Source organism: Gorilla gorilla, chromosome 1 (assembly GCF_029281585.2).
Source record: "Gorilla gorilla gorilla isolate KB3781 chromosome 1, NHGRI_mGorGor1-v2.1_pri, whole genome shotgun sequence".
NCBI lineage: Eukaryota > Metazoa > Chordata > Mammalia > Primates > Hominidae > Gorilla > Gorilla gorilla.
This window is the reverse complement of record NC_073224.2, coordinates 176,366,096-176,387,300: the sequence shown is the minus strand read 5'-3', so window position 1 is coordinate 176,387,300 and position 21,205 is coordinate 176,366,096. Positions and strand designations below refer to the sequence as shown.

At 44.5% G+C, this 21,205-nt stretch overlaps 1 protein-coding gene and 1 long non-coding RNA gene across 2 annotated transcripts in view; both read left to right on the top strand.

Moving 5' to 3' along the window:
* The first annotated feature begins 711 nt into the window (after positions 1-711).
* PGM1 (phosphoglucomutase 1) overlaps positions 712-21,205 on the top strand; it is a 67,463-nt gene continuing 46,969 nt past the window's right edge. The window contains exon 1 of the mRNA XM_004025907.5: positions 712-1,471. Within this exon, the coding sequence (XP_004025956.3) occupies positions 1,226-1,471 (246 nt within the window). The 5' untranslated portion in view covers positions 712-1,225. The remainder of the gene's footprint in view (positions 1,472-21,205) is intronic.
* Positions 1,478-12,586, top strand: LOC109024733 (uncharacterized). The gene is made up of 3 exons (XR_002004238.4): positions 1,478-1,881; positions 5,075-5,166; positions 7,646-12,586. It is a non-coding gene; the product is annotated as an uncharacterized lncRNA (long non-coding RNA).

Genomic DNA, 21,205 nt, shown 5'->3' with positions numbered 1-21,205 from the left:
TTCCAAAATAGGTGATATGTTTATTTTACAGTAAGGAAATTGATGCCCACGGACATTAACTAACTTTCCCAAGAGCACACATCTTGTAAAGCCAAGTTTTTTGCCACTTTACCAAAATGACAGGTTTCTTGAACAGAGGAGACAATCACTCTCATCAAATTAAGGGAGATACTAAACCGAAAAGCAAGAAAGACTGAAGATTCCTACTTAATAATCAAATCCCCTTGGTTGACCTTGCTATCCCCCGTGAAACTTTTCCAGCCATGTCAGTCCTTGTTTGTTGATCTCCTCACTTTATTTCTATTACATGAGTAACTGGCTAATTTTGATGGTGTTCATACTTATCCTTACCATATATTTGCTCCTACATTTGTCAAGTCCTGCTTGTACATTTCCTAATTGCCAACCTGGTGTCACAGCGGGCAAATCATGGGAAGAGCCCTGGTTTTGGAGCCAGACCACCTGAATTGGCCTCCCGCATGGACTTAGCTGTGTGGCAATGAGACAAGGCATTTTATTCTTTGAATTTCAGTTTTGTAAGCATAAAAAGGGGAAAAATAAAACCCATAGTTTAGTAAGGTTTAGAAACACTACACTCAGCAAGTCATAGCTAAGTCACCGTCACCAATGGTAGTCAAGTGTGTGGTGCAGCAGGAAACATTTGGAGTCGACTCCTTTACGGAACTCAAATGCCCTCACATTTAGGGAGAAATAGAAAGAATTACGACTCATGAAATCGAGCTGGGGCTGGCACTTCTGACCCTCCCAGCAGGTTTCCAGAAAGCTATTTACACACGATGCATTCGCCAAACCACTGGAAATCATTCTACCCTGTACTTTTTTCCACCCTGCCTCACGTCCTTGCCCTGTGACCGGGTTCCTACCCCAACCTCTGCCCCAACACTTAGGGGAGGAGTTGCGGGCCTCTTTTTACAGTGGATAGGATTCCGAAGGGGAGAGTAAATCAGTAAGGCTCCACCCATTTCACAGGAGGCCTAGAGACCGGCGCTCCCCTTTCCCCTCCCGCCGGACCTGCCAGGAGGTGGGCTGGCGCAGAGGGAGGGCCCTGTCCCCTGTCCCTTTAAGGAGGAGGGCCAAACGCCGGCCTAGAGTGCGGCGTAGCCCCCATCCGCCGTGCCCTCACCCCAGAGCAGCTGCAGCCTCAGCCGGCCGCCCCTCCGCCAGCCAAGTCCGCCGCTCTGACCCCCGGCAGCAAGTCGCCACCATGGTGAAGATCGTGACAGTTAAGACCCAGGCGTACCCGGACCAGAAGCCGGGCACGAGCGGGCTGCGGAAGCGGGTGAAGGTGTTCCAGAGCAGCGCCAACTACGCGGAGAACTTCATCCAGAGTATCATCTCCACCGTGGAGCCGGCGCAGCGGCAGGAGGCCACGCTGGTGGTGGGCGGGGACGGCCGGTTCTACATGAAGGAAGCCATCCAGCTCATCGCTCGCATCGCTGCCGCCAACGGGGTAAGAGATGCGCGGCCCCGCGCCGCTGTGCACCCTGGCGCGTGTGCGACGTGCGGGCCGCGGCGCCCTCCCTCGCTCGGGGCCGGCCGCTTCCGCGCGCTGCCGCCCCGGTCTCCACCTCCCGCTCCTCCCTCTCCTTCGCGCTCGCTCTTCTGGCCTGGAGGCCCGACGGAGGTCGCCGGGCTGGGGAAAGTGGCCACGGGTCCCGGCAGACCTGCTCGCCTGACTCCCGGGGCGCGGGGAGGTGCGGGCGCGGAGCCTCCCAAGGTCACGCCCGACTCTCCGTCTCTAGCCGCTGCCTTCCCTCTCCCCGTCCCCCGCCCCTCCCGAGGCGTCTGACATTTGCCTTAACCTTGCAGCCTTGGAAGATACGGTTACGGCGCAGAGTGCTGTCGCCTTAAGCAGGAAAGGTTAGACTGCGGCCGCCTCGCCCAGAGCCCCCTCGCATCCCGCCCGCTCCTCTGCTATTCTCGGCTAGGACTGGCGCTTCCCGCTGGCTCGGAGCCCGACACTGTGGGGCAAGGGTGGCGAGAGCACCCATCCCCCTGGGGCGTCAGGCTGGCAGATCTCAGCAGGCGGGTGCCAATCTCTTCTCCCCGCCCCCTAGTTTGCCTTGGTTCCGAACTCCTGCCCTTTGCGCGGCCTGCTTGCTGGGTGGCAGGCTTTTGAAACATCTAGTCTCTCCCAGTGGTGCCCGGGATCTGTTCCACCGACGGGGCTGGAGCTGAATTTTCATTAGAATGGCAACATACCCAAAGGCGCCCTTACGCAAGCAAGCAGTTGTGGCAGGCCAGGAAATTACCGCAACACCTTGGTTCCGCCCCCGGCCAAGGAAAGTTAACTGACTTGATTGGGCGGGTCCACTCGGATAGGGGAAATTAAAAAAAAAAGTTTTTCAGTAAATCTGATATATGGAAATGTGGGGCGGGGCATGGTGGCTCACGCCTGTAATCCCAGCACTTTGGGAGGCTGAGGGTGGTGGATCACCTGAGGTCAGGAGATCGAGACCATTCTGGCTAACACGGTGAAACCCCGTCTCTACTAAAAAATACAAAAAAAAAAAAAAATTAGGCGTGGTGGCGGGCGCCTGTAGTCCCAGCTACTCGGGAGGCTGAGGCAGGAGAATGGCGTGAACCCGGGAGGCGGAGCTTGCAGTGAGCTGAGATCCCGCCACTGCACTCTAGCCTCGGCGACAGAGCCAGACTCCGTCTCAAAAAAAAAAAAAAATGAAAAAAAATGTGGATTGATAAGTTGGGGCTAATTATTCACTTACTTTTGTAAAACATTTCTAAGGAGTTCTAAGGACCAAGTTTTCTTTCTATATTTTAAGTGAGATTTGACTTAGGCCCAATTCTTCTGGAACGCATCACCTGAAATGGATATTTTTATTCATTTTAATAGTACTTTATTTATCTTATTTTGTTGACATTGAGTACTATTTGCCAAGCACCATGGTAAGCGCTTCATTTCTGGGTCTCATTTATCCTCCTGAAGCCCTGTAAGGTAGATGCTATTATGGGTATCTTCAAGTTGCCAACGAGGACGCTGAAGCTTAGGTAGGTTAAATAATTTACAGAAACTGTAATGGCAGCACTAAGAGTCCAATATAGATCTGCCAATCCCAAGAACTTGAACAGCTCCTGAGAATGAAGGGACCCTTGATCTCGAAGATCTGTTTTCCAGGCTCCAAAATCTAAGCTGGGCTCTATCTACATCTGCCTTCCTGGGCCAAACATTTATAAGCATCAGTGAGAGAAGATTGCTTGGATTTGTTTACTTTGTGGTCCTGAATTTTCAGACAAGCACAAATTCCCATGAAAGAAGAACAGACAATAGCTGTATCCCAGTAGATCCCTTCATTTCCCTGTTACCACCTGTGCTGAATTTGCATTTCATTCATTCATTCATTTATTCAGTCAGTCATTCAACAGATCCTGTTGAATACCATGTTCAGAGAAATGTGTGGACTAAAAGGATGATGCAGACCCAAGACTTGTCCTTAAGGAGCTTGCAGCAGAGTGGGAATTTTAGGTGCCCAGATGGAAATTTGTCCATTTGGGAGTAGTGTGGGGTGGGAAGGAAAGAATTAGTTAAGACTAAAAAAAAAAGTTCTTAAAACTTCATCACCCTTTAGCCATTGCCCTATTGCTCTTCTCTCAGCCAACCTTTGTAAAAGCTTTCTGCATTCACTATTTCTCATTCTCACCTCCAGTTTACTCGCCATTTCACTGCAATCTGGCTTCTGCCCCCTCCACTACTCCAGTAGAATTGCTCTTGCCAAAGTTACTAGGGACTTGCCAGTTGCTAAATTCATGGAATACACTCTAGGTCTAATCTTGTTTGGCCTTTCTGCTGCATTTGGCACTGCTGATTTTGTACTCTTGTAAAGTTCTTCCTCCCTTGGCCTTGCTAACTCTCCTGATTCTACTCACACTTTTTGGAAGTTCCTTCATGGGCTGCACATTGACTATTCCCTAGGTTTCTTTCTTCTTTCTTTCTTTTTTCTTCTTTTTTTTTTTTTTTTTTTTGAGACGGAGTCTTACTCTGTCGCCTAGGCTGGAGTGCAGTGGCGCAATCAGCTCACTGCAACCTCTGCCTCCCAGGTTCAAGCAATTCTCCTGCCTTAGCCTCCTGAGTAGCTGGGATGACAGGCATGCACCACCACACCTGGCTAATTTTTATATTTTTAGTAGAGATGAGGTTTCACCATCTTGGCCAGGCTGGTCTCGAACTTCTGATCTCAGGTGATCCACCCTCCTTGGCCTCCCAAGGTGCTGGGATTACAGGCGTGAGCCACTGCGCCTGGCCTATTCCCTAGGTTTCTACGCTGAGGTTGTTCTCTGATTTTGTTCACTCTCTCTACTCACTCAGGATTTAAATATGCTACTCTTTCTCTTGTGATATGATTCAGTCCAGATGGCATCTTCAGAAACCTTTCTTGACACCCCATCCCTACCACTCTTCTCCACCTATTAAGTGCTCCTTTCCCATAGATAATTCTAGAATATATATATTAAATTCTAGTGAAATTTTCCGTTTACATGTCACGGCCTCCAACTAGAGAGTAAGCTTCTTTAAGTCAGACCTGTGTTTTACCTGTATCTGCAATGCCTAGGACTATGTAGCATTCAATGAATTCTTGTTTATTTGCTCTGAACTGTGAGTCACTTTTGTATTCTAGCACTTGATTTAAAGCCAGCATATAGTTGGTGACCAATAAATTTATTCACATCAAACATTTATTATGTGCTTGCTTTGCCTCAGATATTGTACTTGAGATACAAAATATTTTTGCCCTTGGGAAAGACATAGTCTGGGAGGGGTGGTATACAGGAGTAAGCAGACAGCACAATGTGTCAGGTGTTGTGATGGAGGGATGTGCAGGTGTCTTTAACCTGAGGGGCTGTACTTGGGAGGGGAAGATGAAGGGAGGGAGGCTCCATAGAGGGGTGGTAGCCGAATTGAGTCTTAAAGAATGACTTGGAGTTCCCAGAGTGGGTTTGTCTGGTAGGAGGAATTCTCAGCAGAATGAATACAAATTGAGGGAGTTTAGATTAGATACAAATACAAAGTTCTAATCCTTTTTTTGTTTCATCCACAAAGGTTGGGAATAATACATACCCGGAGAGCCTGTTGTGAGGATTAGATGAAACAACATATTTACAAATACCTCACTTGGAAACTTCGAATGATAGGTGTGTTATCAATGTTTTGTTGGTATTAGGACACAATCCAACCTGATGCAGATATGAGCCACCCAGATGGTCTCCCACCTTCCTCTAATCCTCAACAGCCTCAACCAATATAGAGGGGTTCCGTGTTAGTCAGAACCCAATTGGGTACAAATGACAAAAACCTTACTTGGATTACTCCAAGTGAGAAAGGAATTTATTGGCCCGTGTTACTGAAAAGTCCAAGAGAATCCCAACGAATTATTTAATTGAAACTATTCCTGGTCTCTAAAAATCACTTCTGGGTCTAATGATCTGCAAATGACCAGCATCAGAAATTGAGGAGAGTTTAAGCTCACAAATGAATGTGTGCATGTTTTGAAGGATGATTTATCACCACCCTAAGCAAAATAAAATAAATGCCTTTGTGGGAACTTATGAGCAAGGAGGGTATTTGTTGTTGTTGTTGTTGTCGTCAAGTTACAGGGATTCTTTTGTCACAGCTCCTTTGCTACTCATTTGTGCAAACTATGGAGCCCCTTCTCAGAATATATATTTTTAAAAATTTGAGACATGGTCTTACTCTGTTGCCCAGACTGCAGCACAGTAGCGCGATCGTGGCTTACTGCAGCCTCAGTCTCCCCAGGTTCAGTTGATTCTCCCACCTCAGCCTCCTAAGTAGCTGGGGTCTACAGGTGCATGCCACCATGCCTGGCTAATTGTTTTATATTTTTTGTAGAGATGGGGTTTCACCAAGTTGCCCAGGCTGATCTCGAACTCATGGGCTCAAGCGATCTGCCTGCCTCGGCCTTGCCTCCCAAAGTGCTGGGATTACAAGTGTGAGCCATCGTGCCGGGCAGAGTATTTTTATTTTTAAGTGAATAAAACAAAATACAAAACATTACAAAGGAAGCAAAATTATATTGAAGTATAATCAAAATATTAAAAAACCAGATTTGTGATATATCAAGATACATGCTTCTTTACTGACATTAGATAGGAAGATTTGTGGAGGATTTAATACTGCCTTACTTCAAAGTAGTGGTGAGTATAAATGATGTTTTGAGATGTCTGCAATCTCAGTATTTTGAGATAACTATAATAGGATATGAAAATATTTTTATTGATGATAAATTCCTAGGTAGTAGTAGTAATAGTAGCAGTAGTAGTAATAATACTGTGGTTTGCTTCCTACATTTATAATAAAAGGAGGTGCTAAATTTCAGTTAGATGTTAGTGAAAATAAAGATTGTTTTGTTTCTTTTGTCATTCATATTCATGGATCCCATTGAATTCTACCCAAGGACCTCTTGAGGTAGGGGAAGGGGATGTAAGCATCCCAAGTTAAGAACCCCACACTAAACAATGATCCTTTTTTAGCGTCAGGTGATGCCTGCACCAAAATGGACCTCAAACACATGACCCAGAGGTTAAGGGTCTCATGTTCTCAGAGCAAACTAGTGGGACTTTGCAAACTTCGCCTTATAGTGGAGTTCCTCCACTGTCTCCCGCTTGAAGTGAACCACCCTTTTCTGAACTTTCATGAGATCCATCTGCAAACACTGCTGAAGGAACATGTTTCTGGCTATAGCAGTTCACATTTCTTGAAAAGGAAATAAAAGAACACTGAGCAGGAAGGGGAAGGTTTTGAGACTCTTGGGTAGTTGGAGTTAGGTGGAGGCACCTTGCTACCTTAACTTTAAACCTTATATCCCTGGGGCAGGGATGACTTGGCAGAGAAACACCTTCAAGTCACTTTTTTTTTTTGAGACTGTCTTGCTCTGTTGCCCTAGGCTGGAGTGCAGTTGCAGGATCTTGGCTCACTGTAACCTCCGCCTCCCGGGTTCAAGTGATTCTTCTGCCTCAGCCTCCTGAGTAGCTGGGACTACAGGCGTGCGCCACCATACCCAGCTAATTTTTGTATTTTTAGTAGAAACGGGGTTTCACCATGTTGGCCAGGATGGTCTGGATCTCTTGACCTCGTCATCCGCCCGCCTCGGCCTCACAAAGTGCTGGGATTACAGGCGTGAGCCATCACACCCGGCCCAAGTCACTTTTTAATATGCTGTAACCCCCACTTTAAAAAAAGAAAACCACTTTTTAATTATGGTGGGGCCGGGCATGGTGGCTTACCGCACTTGAGTGGGTCACTTGAGCCCAGGAGTTCCAAACCAGCTTGGACAACATGGTGAAACCCCTTGTCTACAAAAAATAAAAAAACTTAATCTGGTGTGGTTGCGGGCGCCTGTGGTCCCGGCTACTTGAGACACTGAGGTAGGAGGATCACATTCATCCTGTGAGGTCAAGGCTTCAGTGAGCTGTGATTGCACCACTGCACTCCAGCCTTGGCGATGGCAAGACCCTGTCTCAAAAATAAATAAATAAATAAATATAAAATGAATTATGGTGGGCTTTGAACAATTGTTCTCCCCTTGTTTACACTTTCTGATTTTGAATCAGCACTGAATGCCAGGTTGGATAACCTATTGTCCTTTCCATCCAGGAGCATACAATCTTTTGGGGCAGATAAGACAGAAGAAACGCATAGACATACGAAGAACAGAATTAGAAAACATGCTGAGCTCAGCGAGAGAGAGAACATTTTGGATTGGGAAAGAAGAGGTGCCTGCACCTAAAACCAATTATGTCTTGATGAGCGGATAGTGTGCGATAGAAGATGGGGCTGCTCTTCAGGAAGGGGACCTGCCGAGAGAAGTGAGAAAGAGGGAATAGGCAGGACTCTTTTTTAGAGCCGGACACTTAGTCACTAAACAATCTTTGTTACATAAAATACTTAAATCCGCTTGCTTGGGAGTTTTTCTTTCTTGGCTTCACTAATGCTCTTGGTGAAACATCTTTTTCCTTTTTCTTTCTTTTTTAATCAAATCTAATGCTCATGAAATTTTGTAGAATAAAAAAAATTCTCCCTTTTTGAGATAGAGGGTTTGTTTTGTTTTTGTAAACAAGATAACATAGGGAAGAGTGCTCTGCTGTTTTGGAAAGAGTGACTCATTCAATAAATATTTATTGAGCCCCTATTAGGTTCTTGGTACTACGGATACAACAGTGAATTGAACAAAGTTTCTGCTCTACAGAGCTGTGGGGTTCTCGTTGAGCCTGACAGATGATAAACCTGTCAAATGAAGATAAGTTCTCTGAAGAAAAATAAAACCCAGTAAAGGGGACAGCATTAGAGGATGGGCTGCTCTTTTTAGTGCAGCAATTGGGATGTCTGATAAACCTCATGAGAGCAGAGACCTGAATGAAGTGAAGGAGTGAGCCATGCAGATATCCGTGAAAAGACTTCCAAACAGAGGAAGAGTTAGATGGAAAGGATAAACACATATAATCATTTAATGTTATAAAATTATGCCTCAGGTAAATAAATGTAGCATACATTTTATTGTACAAAGGGTCCCAATATACTGTGACATTTTGCATATAGATTATAAGTATTATTCTATTATAAATTTATCTTGGGATAATAAGATGTGTAATCAACATTGATCAAATATTTAACAATAATTTTTTTCTCTCTTGGACTCTAGGATAGGGAAAACTTTTCATCTACCCTCCTAGGTTATATACTGGGGGCTTGCAAATTAAATGTAAAAGACAAATGAGCAACAAAAAGACATTTGTGGGAGTTTACAGAAAAATGTGACAGGAGGCAGTTAGACTTGGGGGCCTATACATCATCTCAGTAGGGGAAGGCGGAAGAGGAGAAGAGCATTTGCTGGAAACCACGACTTTAGGAGAGATAAATCAGCCCTTAAGAGAATAGATAGGAGATGTGGTAGTTTTATGCCAGTGTCTATTTAGTTATGATAATGAGTCGATCTTCCCTGATTGTGAAACTCCAGAGTTCCTTTGGGGCACGCTGCTTTTAAGACAGATGAAGGAGTTTAGTAAAAAGCCTATTTTTAAATGACTGTGGCTCAAAATAATTTTTATGTCACAGTGGTATAGTCTGGACCCCTTTAGACTTTAGAAGAGCTTTCAGCAGATTGATTTGAGTGAGCTACACTTCTAAGAAAGTGAAGCAGGAAAGTTTGAACTGATCCCTTTATTCTCCTCCAAGTTCCCTTGAGGCCCACACAGACATAGCCAGTTATTCTGCTGACTTTGAAGCTGTGCTCACAGTTGGGATCCACCTTTGAAAAATGGCTCCTGAGTGTGTTAAGTAAGTAATGGCTAGCCGAGGGCTTCAGTTGGGAGGACTGTGGAGAAGACTTTTCTCCCCTGGGGTCCTCAAAGGGGAAAGAAATCACAAGGGGGCAGCATAGGGAGTTGTTTGGAAAGGGTGAGAAGGCTGTGCTTAGTGTTGGGATATGTGGATGGATGTAAGCTGGGTTTTGTTTTGTTTAGTTTTTTAAACTTCAGCTGTTGGAAGTCCTCCTTCCCATAGCTTCTCCAAATCACCACTGAGCTGATTCCCCAAGGCATAAAGACAGCCCTGAATTAACACAGTGGGGAATGCTAATTAAGTCATGCCAATAAAGATTTAATCGTGAATCAGAAACACTTGGAAAATTATGTTTTCATATTGGAAAGATGTTCTTTTTTTCTCTATGAGTACCCCAAAGTGTTTTTGAAGGATGAAATGCGATAGGTGGTAGGACAGAAATATTTGGTTGACTTGTCCAGTATGCTAATGATGTTGGAACGGGGACTCCAGTCTTCTGATATTTCATCTGGTTGGTCTTTTCCATAAATAAATATATCCCAGAGCAAGTAGTTCTGGGGATTGTTATAATATCCTGGTTAATAGCATGGAGAAACTGGCTTGGGCAATGTTAAGTAGGAGTTTCAGAGCTTTTAATATATGAGTCCTGAGAGTTTGTAAAAGGACCCCAAACAGAAGAATTTTGGGAAATACCAATCTATACCATGCTGGGTTGATAGGACCATCTATATTATACAAGAATCTTCACAGATTTAAGTTTCTTCTTTTTAAACTGCCATTAAGGGCATGCGGGGAAGGTGAAATTTTGTTTTAATATCCATGTATACCATATGGCTTATTTTGGCAACTAATATATGAATTTGTTCTTGGCTGCTTTGAGTGTGATTGATTCAGCCCAATAAGTATTTTCTAAGCAGGTCACCACATGTAGAGTTATGAGGTAAGTGACAAAAGTCCTTCTGACCAAATATTAGTCCTGTATGTTGTACTCCAATGTGCTCGCAGGCATCTCTGTTGCTCAAGAGTGGATTGAAATGGCTGCTACGTTGTGTGAGTCCAGAGGGCTTAATCTGCATGGTGTCATAGCCATTTGGGGGCTAAACCGACAAGTGTGAGGATTGTAAACTGGCAGGGAGCTCAAAATGAGCTGATTGGTGAAACTTCATGGTGATCTCCTAGGATGCAGCAGAGAACAATACAGGCCCAGTCCTCACATGCTTGGGACTTAAGGTGAAGGTTTGTGTTGGAGGCTAGGTGGGTTACGGACAAGCAGAGAACTGCCACAAGGTGCTGTCAGCACTGGGATGGAGGTGAGCAAAGGAGGCTAGGAAAGCATAAAGGAGGCGCGCCTGGTTCCAGCAGAGGGAGTAGGGAAGTGACAACTAAAACCAGACCTGAAGGTGAAGAGCAGAGAGGAATGTTCCAGGCAGAACCATAGGTGAGAGAATTTGGCATGTTGAAGAGAAAGCTCCCCTCACTGCCCCCCACCTCCGTATTTTTGTTTCATACTCTACAAGGAGCAACTGCACTAAAAATGTACCTCATGTTTTCTATTTTACAAGTTACTGCCACATGCATGGCCTTATTTCCTGTCTACAACAAACCTTTCAGGTGTCCCAGGTCACAAAGTCAGGAAAAGAGCCTGGGAACTGCCCCCACTCTTCCTAGAATGTAAGGGGTGTTGGGCCATGTTCCAAATACCAGGTTCCCACTGAGAGTGGCTGAGGATAATGCTAATCTGGGCAAAGTTTTAAGCAGGAAATGAGTATGTGGAGTAGGGAAGTGCGGAGATCTTGCTATGTAAGTCAGAGCTACTTTTCTCACTACTGGGTTGAATTAAAACCAGTTTCTGGAATCACAGTGTAAAACAAGAGGCAAAATCCACCTTGAGGCACATTGGTTTTTATTCCTTAAATGTTCCACATAAAAAATGAAAACTGAGTCAGTAGAACAGAATCGTAAGACCAGATGGCTTCCCAGGATCAATGGGGGCAAGCCATTAACTATCATCTAGTTAATAGAGGAAATTGCATTTTACAGTGGGATGGGTTCTAGAGTTCGAGTGGAAGATGAAACTTCAGTCAAAATCATCTTTAAAGTCCCATAGGAAAGTACCACATTGGAGAACAACATGTAACACAACAGGTATGTCTTTAAATAGCAGAAGTGCACTCAAGATACCCATACTTTGAGAAGCACGTGGGGACTAAGACTTAGCAAGGGCCTGTGGTCACTGGGTGAAATGGTGGCAGAATTGCCCATGCTGTTTAAATTTCACTCTTGTCTTCTTTGTCTCCCTGGAAGTTCTATATACAACAGTTACATTTGTGCAAGATAAATGCTTGTATGATGTGACTACACTGCACATTCTTGATGCTACTCAGAGTGCACATATGAGAATCATCTCAATCATGATTCATCACCTGCAACTTGGAGCACTTATGCCCTGTGCCTTTCTACCGGGCTTATATTTGAAATCTCAGATTTCCCTGTCAAGGCTTGGTCTTACCGCTGCAGATCTGTTTGGACCACTCTGAAAGAGTATACTTTGAGGTGCCTTCCAAAGTGAATTTGATGTACACCATGTAGCCTATAAGGAATTTTTACGATTTTATAGGTTCAGTCAGCTGTTGTAACAGACACTCAAAACAACAGTGGATTAAACAAGATGTTTTTCTGTCTTGTGGAATATTCTGGGTCAGCAGGCCAAGACTAGCATGATGGATCCATGATGTTGGGACCCAGCCTCTTTAATCCTGTTGCTCTGCCATCTTGAAGGTGTTGCCCTTGCCCATCTGGTTGCAGATGGCTTCTACTACCACATCCATGTTTCAGCTAGTGGGCACAGGGGAGAGATGGGGCAGAGTGTCTTCCCCCTTCAAAATCAGGAAATTGCATACCTGACTATTGCTCACAATCCACTGGGGAGATCTAACATGCAGGCCACATTTACTTGCAAGAAGGGCTGAAAATGTAGACTCTATGTTGAGAGGCATATAGCCCCCTGAAAATGAGTGGTTCTGTTACCTTAAAGAAGAGAAGGAACACTAGAAATATGTGCCATGGTCCACCTCTTTGGCCATGAAGACAGCCATGCCCATTGTTCTTCCTGCCCATTGAAACACAGCACTCCTTTCCAGTGGAGGCACCCCAGATTCCTTCCAGTTACCAGTCAGTACTCAGTGTTCATAGTTCTCTCCATCAAGCCCATGTGTGGCTACTTGTGTAAAGTTAAAGACAAATTATCAGGCCCCCTGTCCCCACTACATAACTATGTATAACTATATATATAGGGAGTTACGTAACTCTGTGTGTGTGTGTGTGTGTGTGTGTGTGTGTGTGTGTGTGTGAGAGTGTATAAAGAGAGGGGATATAGCTGTATATTTACATATGTAGACCAGTCACTAGCCATAGGAGTGTTCACATTGTCGCATTGTCCTGGCTGGGAATGCACACTCCTGTCCTGGCAGTGGAGTAGGTCCACAGGGAACCCTGGTTCCACCCTCAGGGAGGAACTGTATCCACCTGCTCATGTAAATATATTTATTGAGTAAGAGTGTACGTTGGAGAAGGCCCTAAAAGTCCTTTTGGGGCTGTACAGCTTATGTAACCTGCTTCCTGCTGATGAAAGTTGGAGGAAAAGAGGCAGGGGTGACTTTTGCAGGCCAGGCTCATGGCTCTTTCACTGTACAGTACCTTCACAAATTTAGTAGTCTTCTGGCCTATCCTGATCAGTTCCATGTGCTGGTAATCACAGTGAAAGTTCTCACCTGGATAGTTTTGAAACCTAAAAACTTTGACTTGTATTTATTGGATGCTTTGTCCCTCCCTTGATTTCTCTATTACTGATGGCTACCTTGAGACAGGTGGAAAAGATAGGCTAGTACGAAGGCAGTATCCTTAATCTGATTTTGCTGGTGGGCTAGTTCCCATTGTCTGACAGAGAATCCTGGGGAATATTTTATTTATTATTATTTATTATTTTTATTTTTTTGAGACAGGGTCTCACTCTGCCATCCAGGCTGAGTGCAGTGGTGTGATCATGGCTCACTGGAGCCTCGAATTCTCAGGCTCAAGTGATCCTCCCACCTGAGCCTCAGCCTGGGACTACAGGCATGCACCATTACACCTGGCTAATTTTTTGTATTTTTGTAAAGATGAGGTTTTGCCATGTTGCCCAAGCTGGTCTCCAGCTTCTGAGCTCAAGCAATCCACCCACCTCGGCCTCTCCAAGTGCCAGGGTTACAGGTGTGAGCCACCGCACCTAGCCCTGGGAAAGATTTTAGACACAGCCTTCTCTGCTAAGCCTGCTGCTTACTATATAGCTGATTTAACTTGGTTGCACAAATAGTTGTCATCTCAACTCTGCAATGGCACAAATTCCTGGACTTGGACGGTATCGTTTGCAGGCCACAGTAAAAACAAAAAACAAAAAACAAAACTTCCATTAGTAGAGCCCAACCTGCCTTTATTTCTGTCTGCAGAATGGCCAGCCCTTGCCTGAGCTCCCGTCTTTATTGTAGCAAGAGGTAGTCAACAAGCACTCATGTTCTGAATTCTGCCAACTATTTGTCTCAAGCTACAAATTTGGTTGGCCAGTGGTCTGCCTTCCATGCTATCAGAGGCAACAATTTTTTCCATGCCATAAAAAGCATGCTGATGCCACATGTTTTAGATTCTGTTTTGGTACAGAATACCAACTTTTTTGTTAAAATGTAGGTTTGGCTGCTGTTAGCAGAGTTTCCAAATAAAGTACTTAAAAGTTGATGGTAATGGAACCCTTCCTTTCATATCCTGGGTGTGGGCAGTCCAGGGCTGATGTGTAGCTCCATTGTACACAGGGACCCATGCCCCTTTTCTTCTGTTGTGCAGCCTTCCCTGGAGTGTTGCTCTTATCTAGGTCCGGGATGGCTGCCCACCACCTTACCTTCATGCCAGCTAACATGCCAACAGGGGAGAAAGATGGAGGAAGGCACACCTTTCTCGGAGATTGAACATATCTGTTGCACTCATGTCCCACCTCTAGCAGCAAGGAGGGCTGTGAAATATCAGTCTTATTCTGGGTGTCATCTGTCAAGCTAAACATTGGGGATTTGACAAACTAAATGAAACAGAGAATTGATGTTGGGAAACAACCAATAGTTTATACTGTCCTAAGCATTCCTTCCAAATTTGGTGAAAATCACTGTCATTTTCAAGTGGTAGTGTTACAGAGAGAAGACAGAACTTAATTTTATATGGGCAGCTAGATTTTTGGAAGAGACCTTGGCCGTCAATTATTCCAGCCCCACTTTAGAAAGGAACCAAGGCACAAACATTGCCATTGTACGAGAGTCTTAAACTACTTTATTGAGGTATGATTCACATACTATATAATTTACCCACTTAAAGTGAATCATTCAATATTTTTTAGTCTATTCACAGAACTGTATGACCATCACCACAATCTAACTTTAGAATATTTCCATGATCCTAAAAGAAACCCCTTACATTAGCAGCCAATCTCCCTTGCTTCCCTACCCCTTCAGCCTTAAGCAGCCGTTAGTCTACTTTCAGTCTCTACGTTTGTGTGGATAGACTTTACATGGACCAAATGTCCAGTTTTGGTTGCCAGGCAGGGGAAGTTACATTTACCAAGTGAAACCACAGGATCATGAGAAGCAAAGTAAGGGCTGTGTCAGGAGCAGTGGAATCAGTATCCCATGCTTCTGTGTGCCTTGTCCTGAGCATGGGAGGGTTAAAGATGTCCTCATTCGCAAGGAGCTGCCAGTTGAATGGGGAAGATTGACACATGCAAAACCAGACAGTAACCATTAGGTGTTATAAAAGCTAACACAAAAGGAAAAAGAGATGGCCGTGGGAGCTCAGGGCCAGCCTGGGATAGGCGAGTGTGCCTGGGATGGGTGGTGTGCCCGGCGAAGGCGTTCTGCAGAAGATAAGTGTGTCTTTCTTGGCAGACTCTCTGTCCACAGCAGACCAGGCTGTCAAAAAAAGGAGGCGACATTTCTCCAGAATAGCTTCTTCATTTTCATGAGGGTAAGCAATCAGATTTCTTTTTTTATAAACATATTTGAACTTATATATCCAAATTAGTATCGTACCCTGCCAAATCGCCACTCTGGGAACCGTGCGCGCACTCCAGTGATGCGTCTAGTGCTCGAAGCATTTGAAACTCCTCTATGGGAATTATCTTTCAGCCAGTCAGTTTATGGGTCACCTAGGAAAACCAGTCACATTATTTTATAGTCATGCCTCATTTTTCACCTAAAGCGACGTAACAAGATTTGATCACCCACTTTATTCATTAGACATGGCTCCAGCCAATTTTTGTCTTTTTCCAAAGTTCAAATCTATTCTCAAAGGATGAGATTTGTCATGACTGAGGACTTTCAAAGAAAGTGCCGCAGACAGTAAAAACAGTTACCCACTGAAAGAGTTAGAGAGGTGTCAGCATTGTTTGAATAAATATGTTGTTTCCCAAGGTGATTGTTTTGAAAGAGATAATGCTAATTGAGATGAATGTACTCTGGCATAACTGTTTAAAGGGAGTTACTGTATTTTATACTGTTCAAGCACATTGACCTGTAGAGAGGAGCTTAAGAGACAGTTCTTGCTGAGGCAGAGTCCGGCATTCTGCTTTCTGCAGCCTACCGCAGTGGCCTGGGGATACAGTTCTCTTCCATTCTGGTAAACGTTTAAACCTGCTTTGGTGAGGCATTTAGGAGCTGTACAAAATGGGAAGGTTTGTTAAAATATAAACCGACAAAATGGCCAAATACCCGGCCCTGACTGAGGCAGAGAGTCCTGTCAGCTCTAAACCATAGAACTTGAAACCCAAATGCTAAGCCAGTGCCCACCTCGACTGTGTGAAATTGTCCCCTGACTTCAGAGGCCAGAAAATGGATCTGGGATGGTATAACTGGGTGGGGACAGGGAAAGGCCTTTTGATTTAGCAATAAAACTATTAGGTTACACCACCTCCATGGGGACTTTGAAAAATGCATTCTGTGGAACAAGATGAAGTGCTTTTTAAAGGAAGATTTTAAAATGAAGCAAAAGGGAAATCAGTGTAGAAAACTCAGATGGAATCAGGGATAAGACTGGCACCTGTCATGAAAGCCCAGCTTCCTCTCTGGGCTGGGCCACACAGTTCACTCTAACCGCTTTGTGGTCAAATCCATGAGAAAATCACTTACCCCACAGTTTGCCATAGACAGCTCCTCCATATGTAGAAGTGGTATTCAAAAGAGTAATTGTAATATCTGCCTTGAAAGATTCTTGTGAGGATGAAATAAAATTTGTGAAGCACTTGTTGTAGGGCCTGACATTGTAACTGGTTAGTAAAGAGAAGATTCTGATGATTCTATGATTATTATGATTATTCCAAATACTGAGGCCATTGGAAGGCAGAGGGAGGGGACAAGAAGATGGGCCTAGGGAGGGTCTTTGTGCCTCCTACCACCCTCACTTTTTGGCTGTCCTATCCTGCCTCTGTCCACACATTATCCCTTGGACTTTATCTGTCAGGCAGAGGTTCACAGTTGCTCTAAATCTCAGCCACAGGCCCATCAATCTGAGATCTTCACCTGTTTTGAGTCACCAGCTAGCAGTGGCTAGCTAAGGATGGATATTTCAGGATGGATCTGTGGAATGGTTACTGGGCCCAGGCCAATGTCTTGCTGCAGATGGGAAGCTGCAAGAAATGTATGCTGGCATTTCTGGAAACCTTCTGGGACATGTGAATGTGTTCATTTGACAAGCATTGTGGAACACTTTTGTATGCCAGGCACTGTGCACAGTGGTTGGGGGTACAGGATGAGTAAGACAAAGTCCTTGTGCTTAGGGTGCTCATGCTGGTGGAGGAGACAGGCACTCCATGGGTAGTTACAACAACAGGGTGCGAATTCTATTACAGTCAGTCCTTGACTTACCATGGAATGATGAATTACAGTTGTTCAACTTTACAGTGGTGTAAAAGTGATACACATTCAGTAGAAACCATACTTTGGATTTTGGATTTTGATCTTTTCTCAGGCTAGCAAAATGCAGGATGATACTCTAGGAGTGAGCCACACCTCCCAGTCCACCACGCGGTCCCGAGGGTAAACGACCAATAATGTACAATACAGGGTACTGTATTTAATAAATTACACGAGATCTTCCAACATTTTATTATAAATTAGGCTTTGTGTTCAATGATTTTCCCTAGCTATAGGCTAAGGTAAGTGTTGTGGGCACATTTAAGGTAGGCTAGGCCGGGCCATGATGTTTGGTAGGTTAGGTGGATCAGATGCATTTTTGACTGATGATATTTTCAACTTACAATGGGTTCCAAATGGAAGTCAGGCCACTTGGTGGCTACCTAATTTTACCACATAACCTCAGTTCATAGTAGTGGGTTGGAAGTGAAGACTTTGAGACTTTGCTTCAAATTTCAGTTTCATAATTGTACAATATCATGTATTCTGCTTAACTTATCTAAAACTGTTTTCTCACCAGTAAAGTGGGATTAATTCCAATATATGCTATATCAGAGAATTTTATGAGGATGGAATGAAATAATATACATACAAAGGTTTTGTGAATTCTAAGGTGCAACTCAAATATGAATTATTTGGTTGTTTTTGAAACTGTACTATTGCTTCAGGAAAGTCACTCCACTGGACTAATGTAAGCCTCTTGCCAAAAACAAATCTCTACACACAGTTTCGTCTAGTTCTCTCAAAGTCCAAAATTCAGATGTGCTAAAGAATAATTAAAAAAAAGTTACAGGCATTTTGCCATTTTGAGAATCTTAGTGGAATATCAAAATTACATCTGTTATGTTAAAATTTATGTTAAAAGTATATATAATCTTTGGTGTGAGATCTGAGTTTGATTCCTGGACATGCTAGTTATTAGCTGTTTAATCTTGGGGAAATTGCTTGAGCTGCTTCTTTACTCATTTGTGAAATTAATATGTTGGGGGTTTTGATGGGAAATACAGACACTTTAAACTTCTTGCAAAAGGTTTCCCGGCCATTACTCCCTCATTTTAACTTCTCTTCTTCCCAGATTTGCCAGTGACCTGTCAAGATGCTCTACACCTATTAGCTTATAAATTTCAGAACAGAAATGTCTTTCTTACAGAGAGTGTTTCATGCACAGAGCCTGGGGGGAGGGAGAACTGTTCTGTATAACTTTAGGTTTTCAGTAATATGTCATCAGCCTGATACTTAGTTTTCTCAAAAGAACACAGCAGCCAGCCCCAAAGTAAGCAAAATTGATCCTGAGTAGCTTAAGTACTGGTTACGGTGTTTGGTGTTTGTATGCCAGGTCTACCCCTTACGGTTTTAGGATAGCGGTTCTGGTAAATAGTTGATTAGGTCCACTTGCTCCAGAAACCTCCATGAATAAGATTTGATGGGGTGCTTTCCATCCCTGAAACATTTACTGAATGTTTTCTTATTGCTTAATACAGTGCTGTGTATTTGGGGCATGCAGTTGTGCATAAAACAGTCTCTGCAAGCGGGCATTGCAATATAGTGTGAGAAGTGCCTCGTTAGGGTGTATTGGGGGCCCTAGGGAGGGGAACACGCAGGGGTGGTCAGAGGAAGCTTCCCAGGGGAGATGTGTTTAAGCCAGGTCCTGAAGGATGATGAAGAGGAAGCCAGGAAAAAGTGTAGACAAGGGGGTATGAAGAAGACATTCTGTGTAGTGGGAGCAGCCCTTGCAAAACAAGGAGATCCTTGTAGAAAGTAAAACCACAGCCTTAGACTGTAAAGTAGGACTCATCCTAACTCCAGCATTGCAGGAAGGGAAGAGGGAGGCCTCTGGTGACTCAGCTGCCTTAACCCCTGAGGTCACACAGGTCCTTAACCCCTGAGGCTTTCTTTTATACACAGGCCAACATAAGACCCAGTCTGGGAATTATCCTAAGGCCCAGCCTGGGAATTCTCTTATGGCCCTGAGGGAAGGGAGGATTTTGGAGACAGGATCAAAAACCTAAAAAGCTATCTGTAGGCCGGGCGCAGTGGCTCTCACCTGTAATCCCAGCACTTTGGGAGGCCAAGGCAGGCAGATCACAAGGTCAAGAGATCAAGACCATCCTGGGCAACATGGTGAAACCCTGTCTTTACTAAAAATACAAAAATTAGCTGGGTGTGGTGGCACATGCCTGTAGTCCCAGCTATTCGGGAGGCTGAGGCAGGAGAATCACTTGAACCAGGGGAGGTGGAGGTTGCAGTGAGCCGAGATTGCACCACTGCACTCCAGCCTGGCAACAGAGCAAGACTCCTTCTCAGAAAATGCTATTTGTAAGGAGGATTGGGTTGAAGTATTTGCCCAGTAACGTATTAAGGCTATCAGGAGCTGGACGTGGTGGCTCACGCCTGGCCTGTAATCCTAGCACTTTGGGAAGCCAAGGTGGGTGGATCACTTTAGGTCAGAAGTTCGAGACCAGCCTGGCCAACATGGTGAAGCCCCATCTCTACTAAAAATACAAAAATTAGCCGGGCATGGTGGCGCGTGCCTGTAATCCCAGCTACTTGGGAGGCTGAGGCAGGAGAATCGTTTGAACCTGGGAGGCAGAGGTTGCAGTGAGCCGAGATCACACCATCGCACTCCAGCCTGGGGAACAAGAGCGAAACTCTGTCTCAAAAAAAAAAAAAAAAAAAAAAGGCTCTATCAGTTTGCTCTGACTCTCTTTCTTTAACCAGCAGGTTACGTGACATGTGACACCATCTGCATGTGACCTACTGTCTTCACTGGGGCAGGCCCTCTAACTTGGGTCAACTGGCCTGAACCCATACGTAGAATGATTGATATATAGTTCACTAAGTTAAATTATACATTTATAGACGCAAAAAAAATTTTGACATACAGTGTGGTTGTGTTGTATCCTACTGCTCTAATATTAGGAAAGGGGCTGGGATGCTAGGTCAGCTGGGACCCACTTTTTCTCACTTGCATTCATCTCTTTTTCACTCTTACTCACCACTTTTCTACCTCATGTTGAGTAGCGCCACGAAGACCCCTCCTTCATCACTCTGCCTGCAGTTATCCTGGGAAGCAATTATAAGCTTTCAGCCTCAACCATGCAGACTAACCGGCTCTACTTCCTTCACTGTTGCAGTTTCTAGTTCTGTTCGTAATCGTTGCACACTATTGCAACTACTTGGAATGCCAGTTCCAGGCAGAGTGCCCTCTGTTGTAGACACCTTGTGCTTTGGGAAGTTGTCTGTGATTAGGGGAGTAATTTTCTATTTGAGGTTGGTCTCAGGAAGGGAAACCACTCCTGACTCCTGCCTGAAAACTCACCTCCTTGCTCAGAAACACTAATTACAGGGGTCGTTTGATGCTCTCACTTAAATATTTTAGTCACTCACACATTTATTGACTATCTGTATGTGCCCAACCCCATTCCAGGTACTGAGGTTAAAAATGAGTGAGAGGCAGTCTCTCCATACCACTGAGCAAAGGAGGAAGCTTGTTTGTATATATGGAGCCATGGCCCATGCAGGGTTACTTAATGCTAGAAACCAAACACTCTGAAGCAAAGAAAAGGTGTAGGGGGTTGGGGGGCAGGGTAGGGGAATAGTCTACTCAGAGTACCTGTCACTCAGACCAGCCACTCTGCTGCAAAAGGAGTTGGCTTATCTTTTTTTTTTTTTTTTTAAGCACTTAGCAGTTTCCTAGGGCTGCTATTTGCTGTAACAAACTGTGTGGCTTAAAACAATGGATATTTATTCTCTTGCACTTCTGGCAGCTTAGAAGTCTGAAATCAAGGTGACAGCAGGACCATGCTCCCTCTGAAGGCTCTAGGGGAGAATCTTTCCTTGCCTCTTCCTAGCTTCTGGTGGTGGCTAGCAATCCTTGGTGCAGTGTAACTTCAATCTC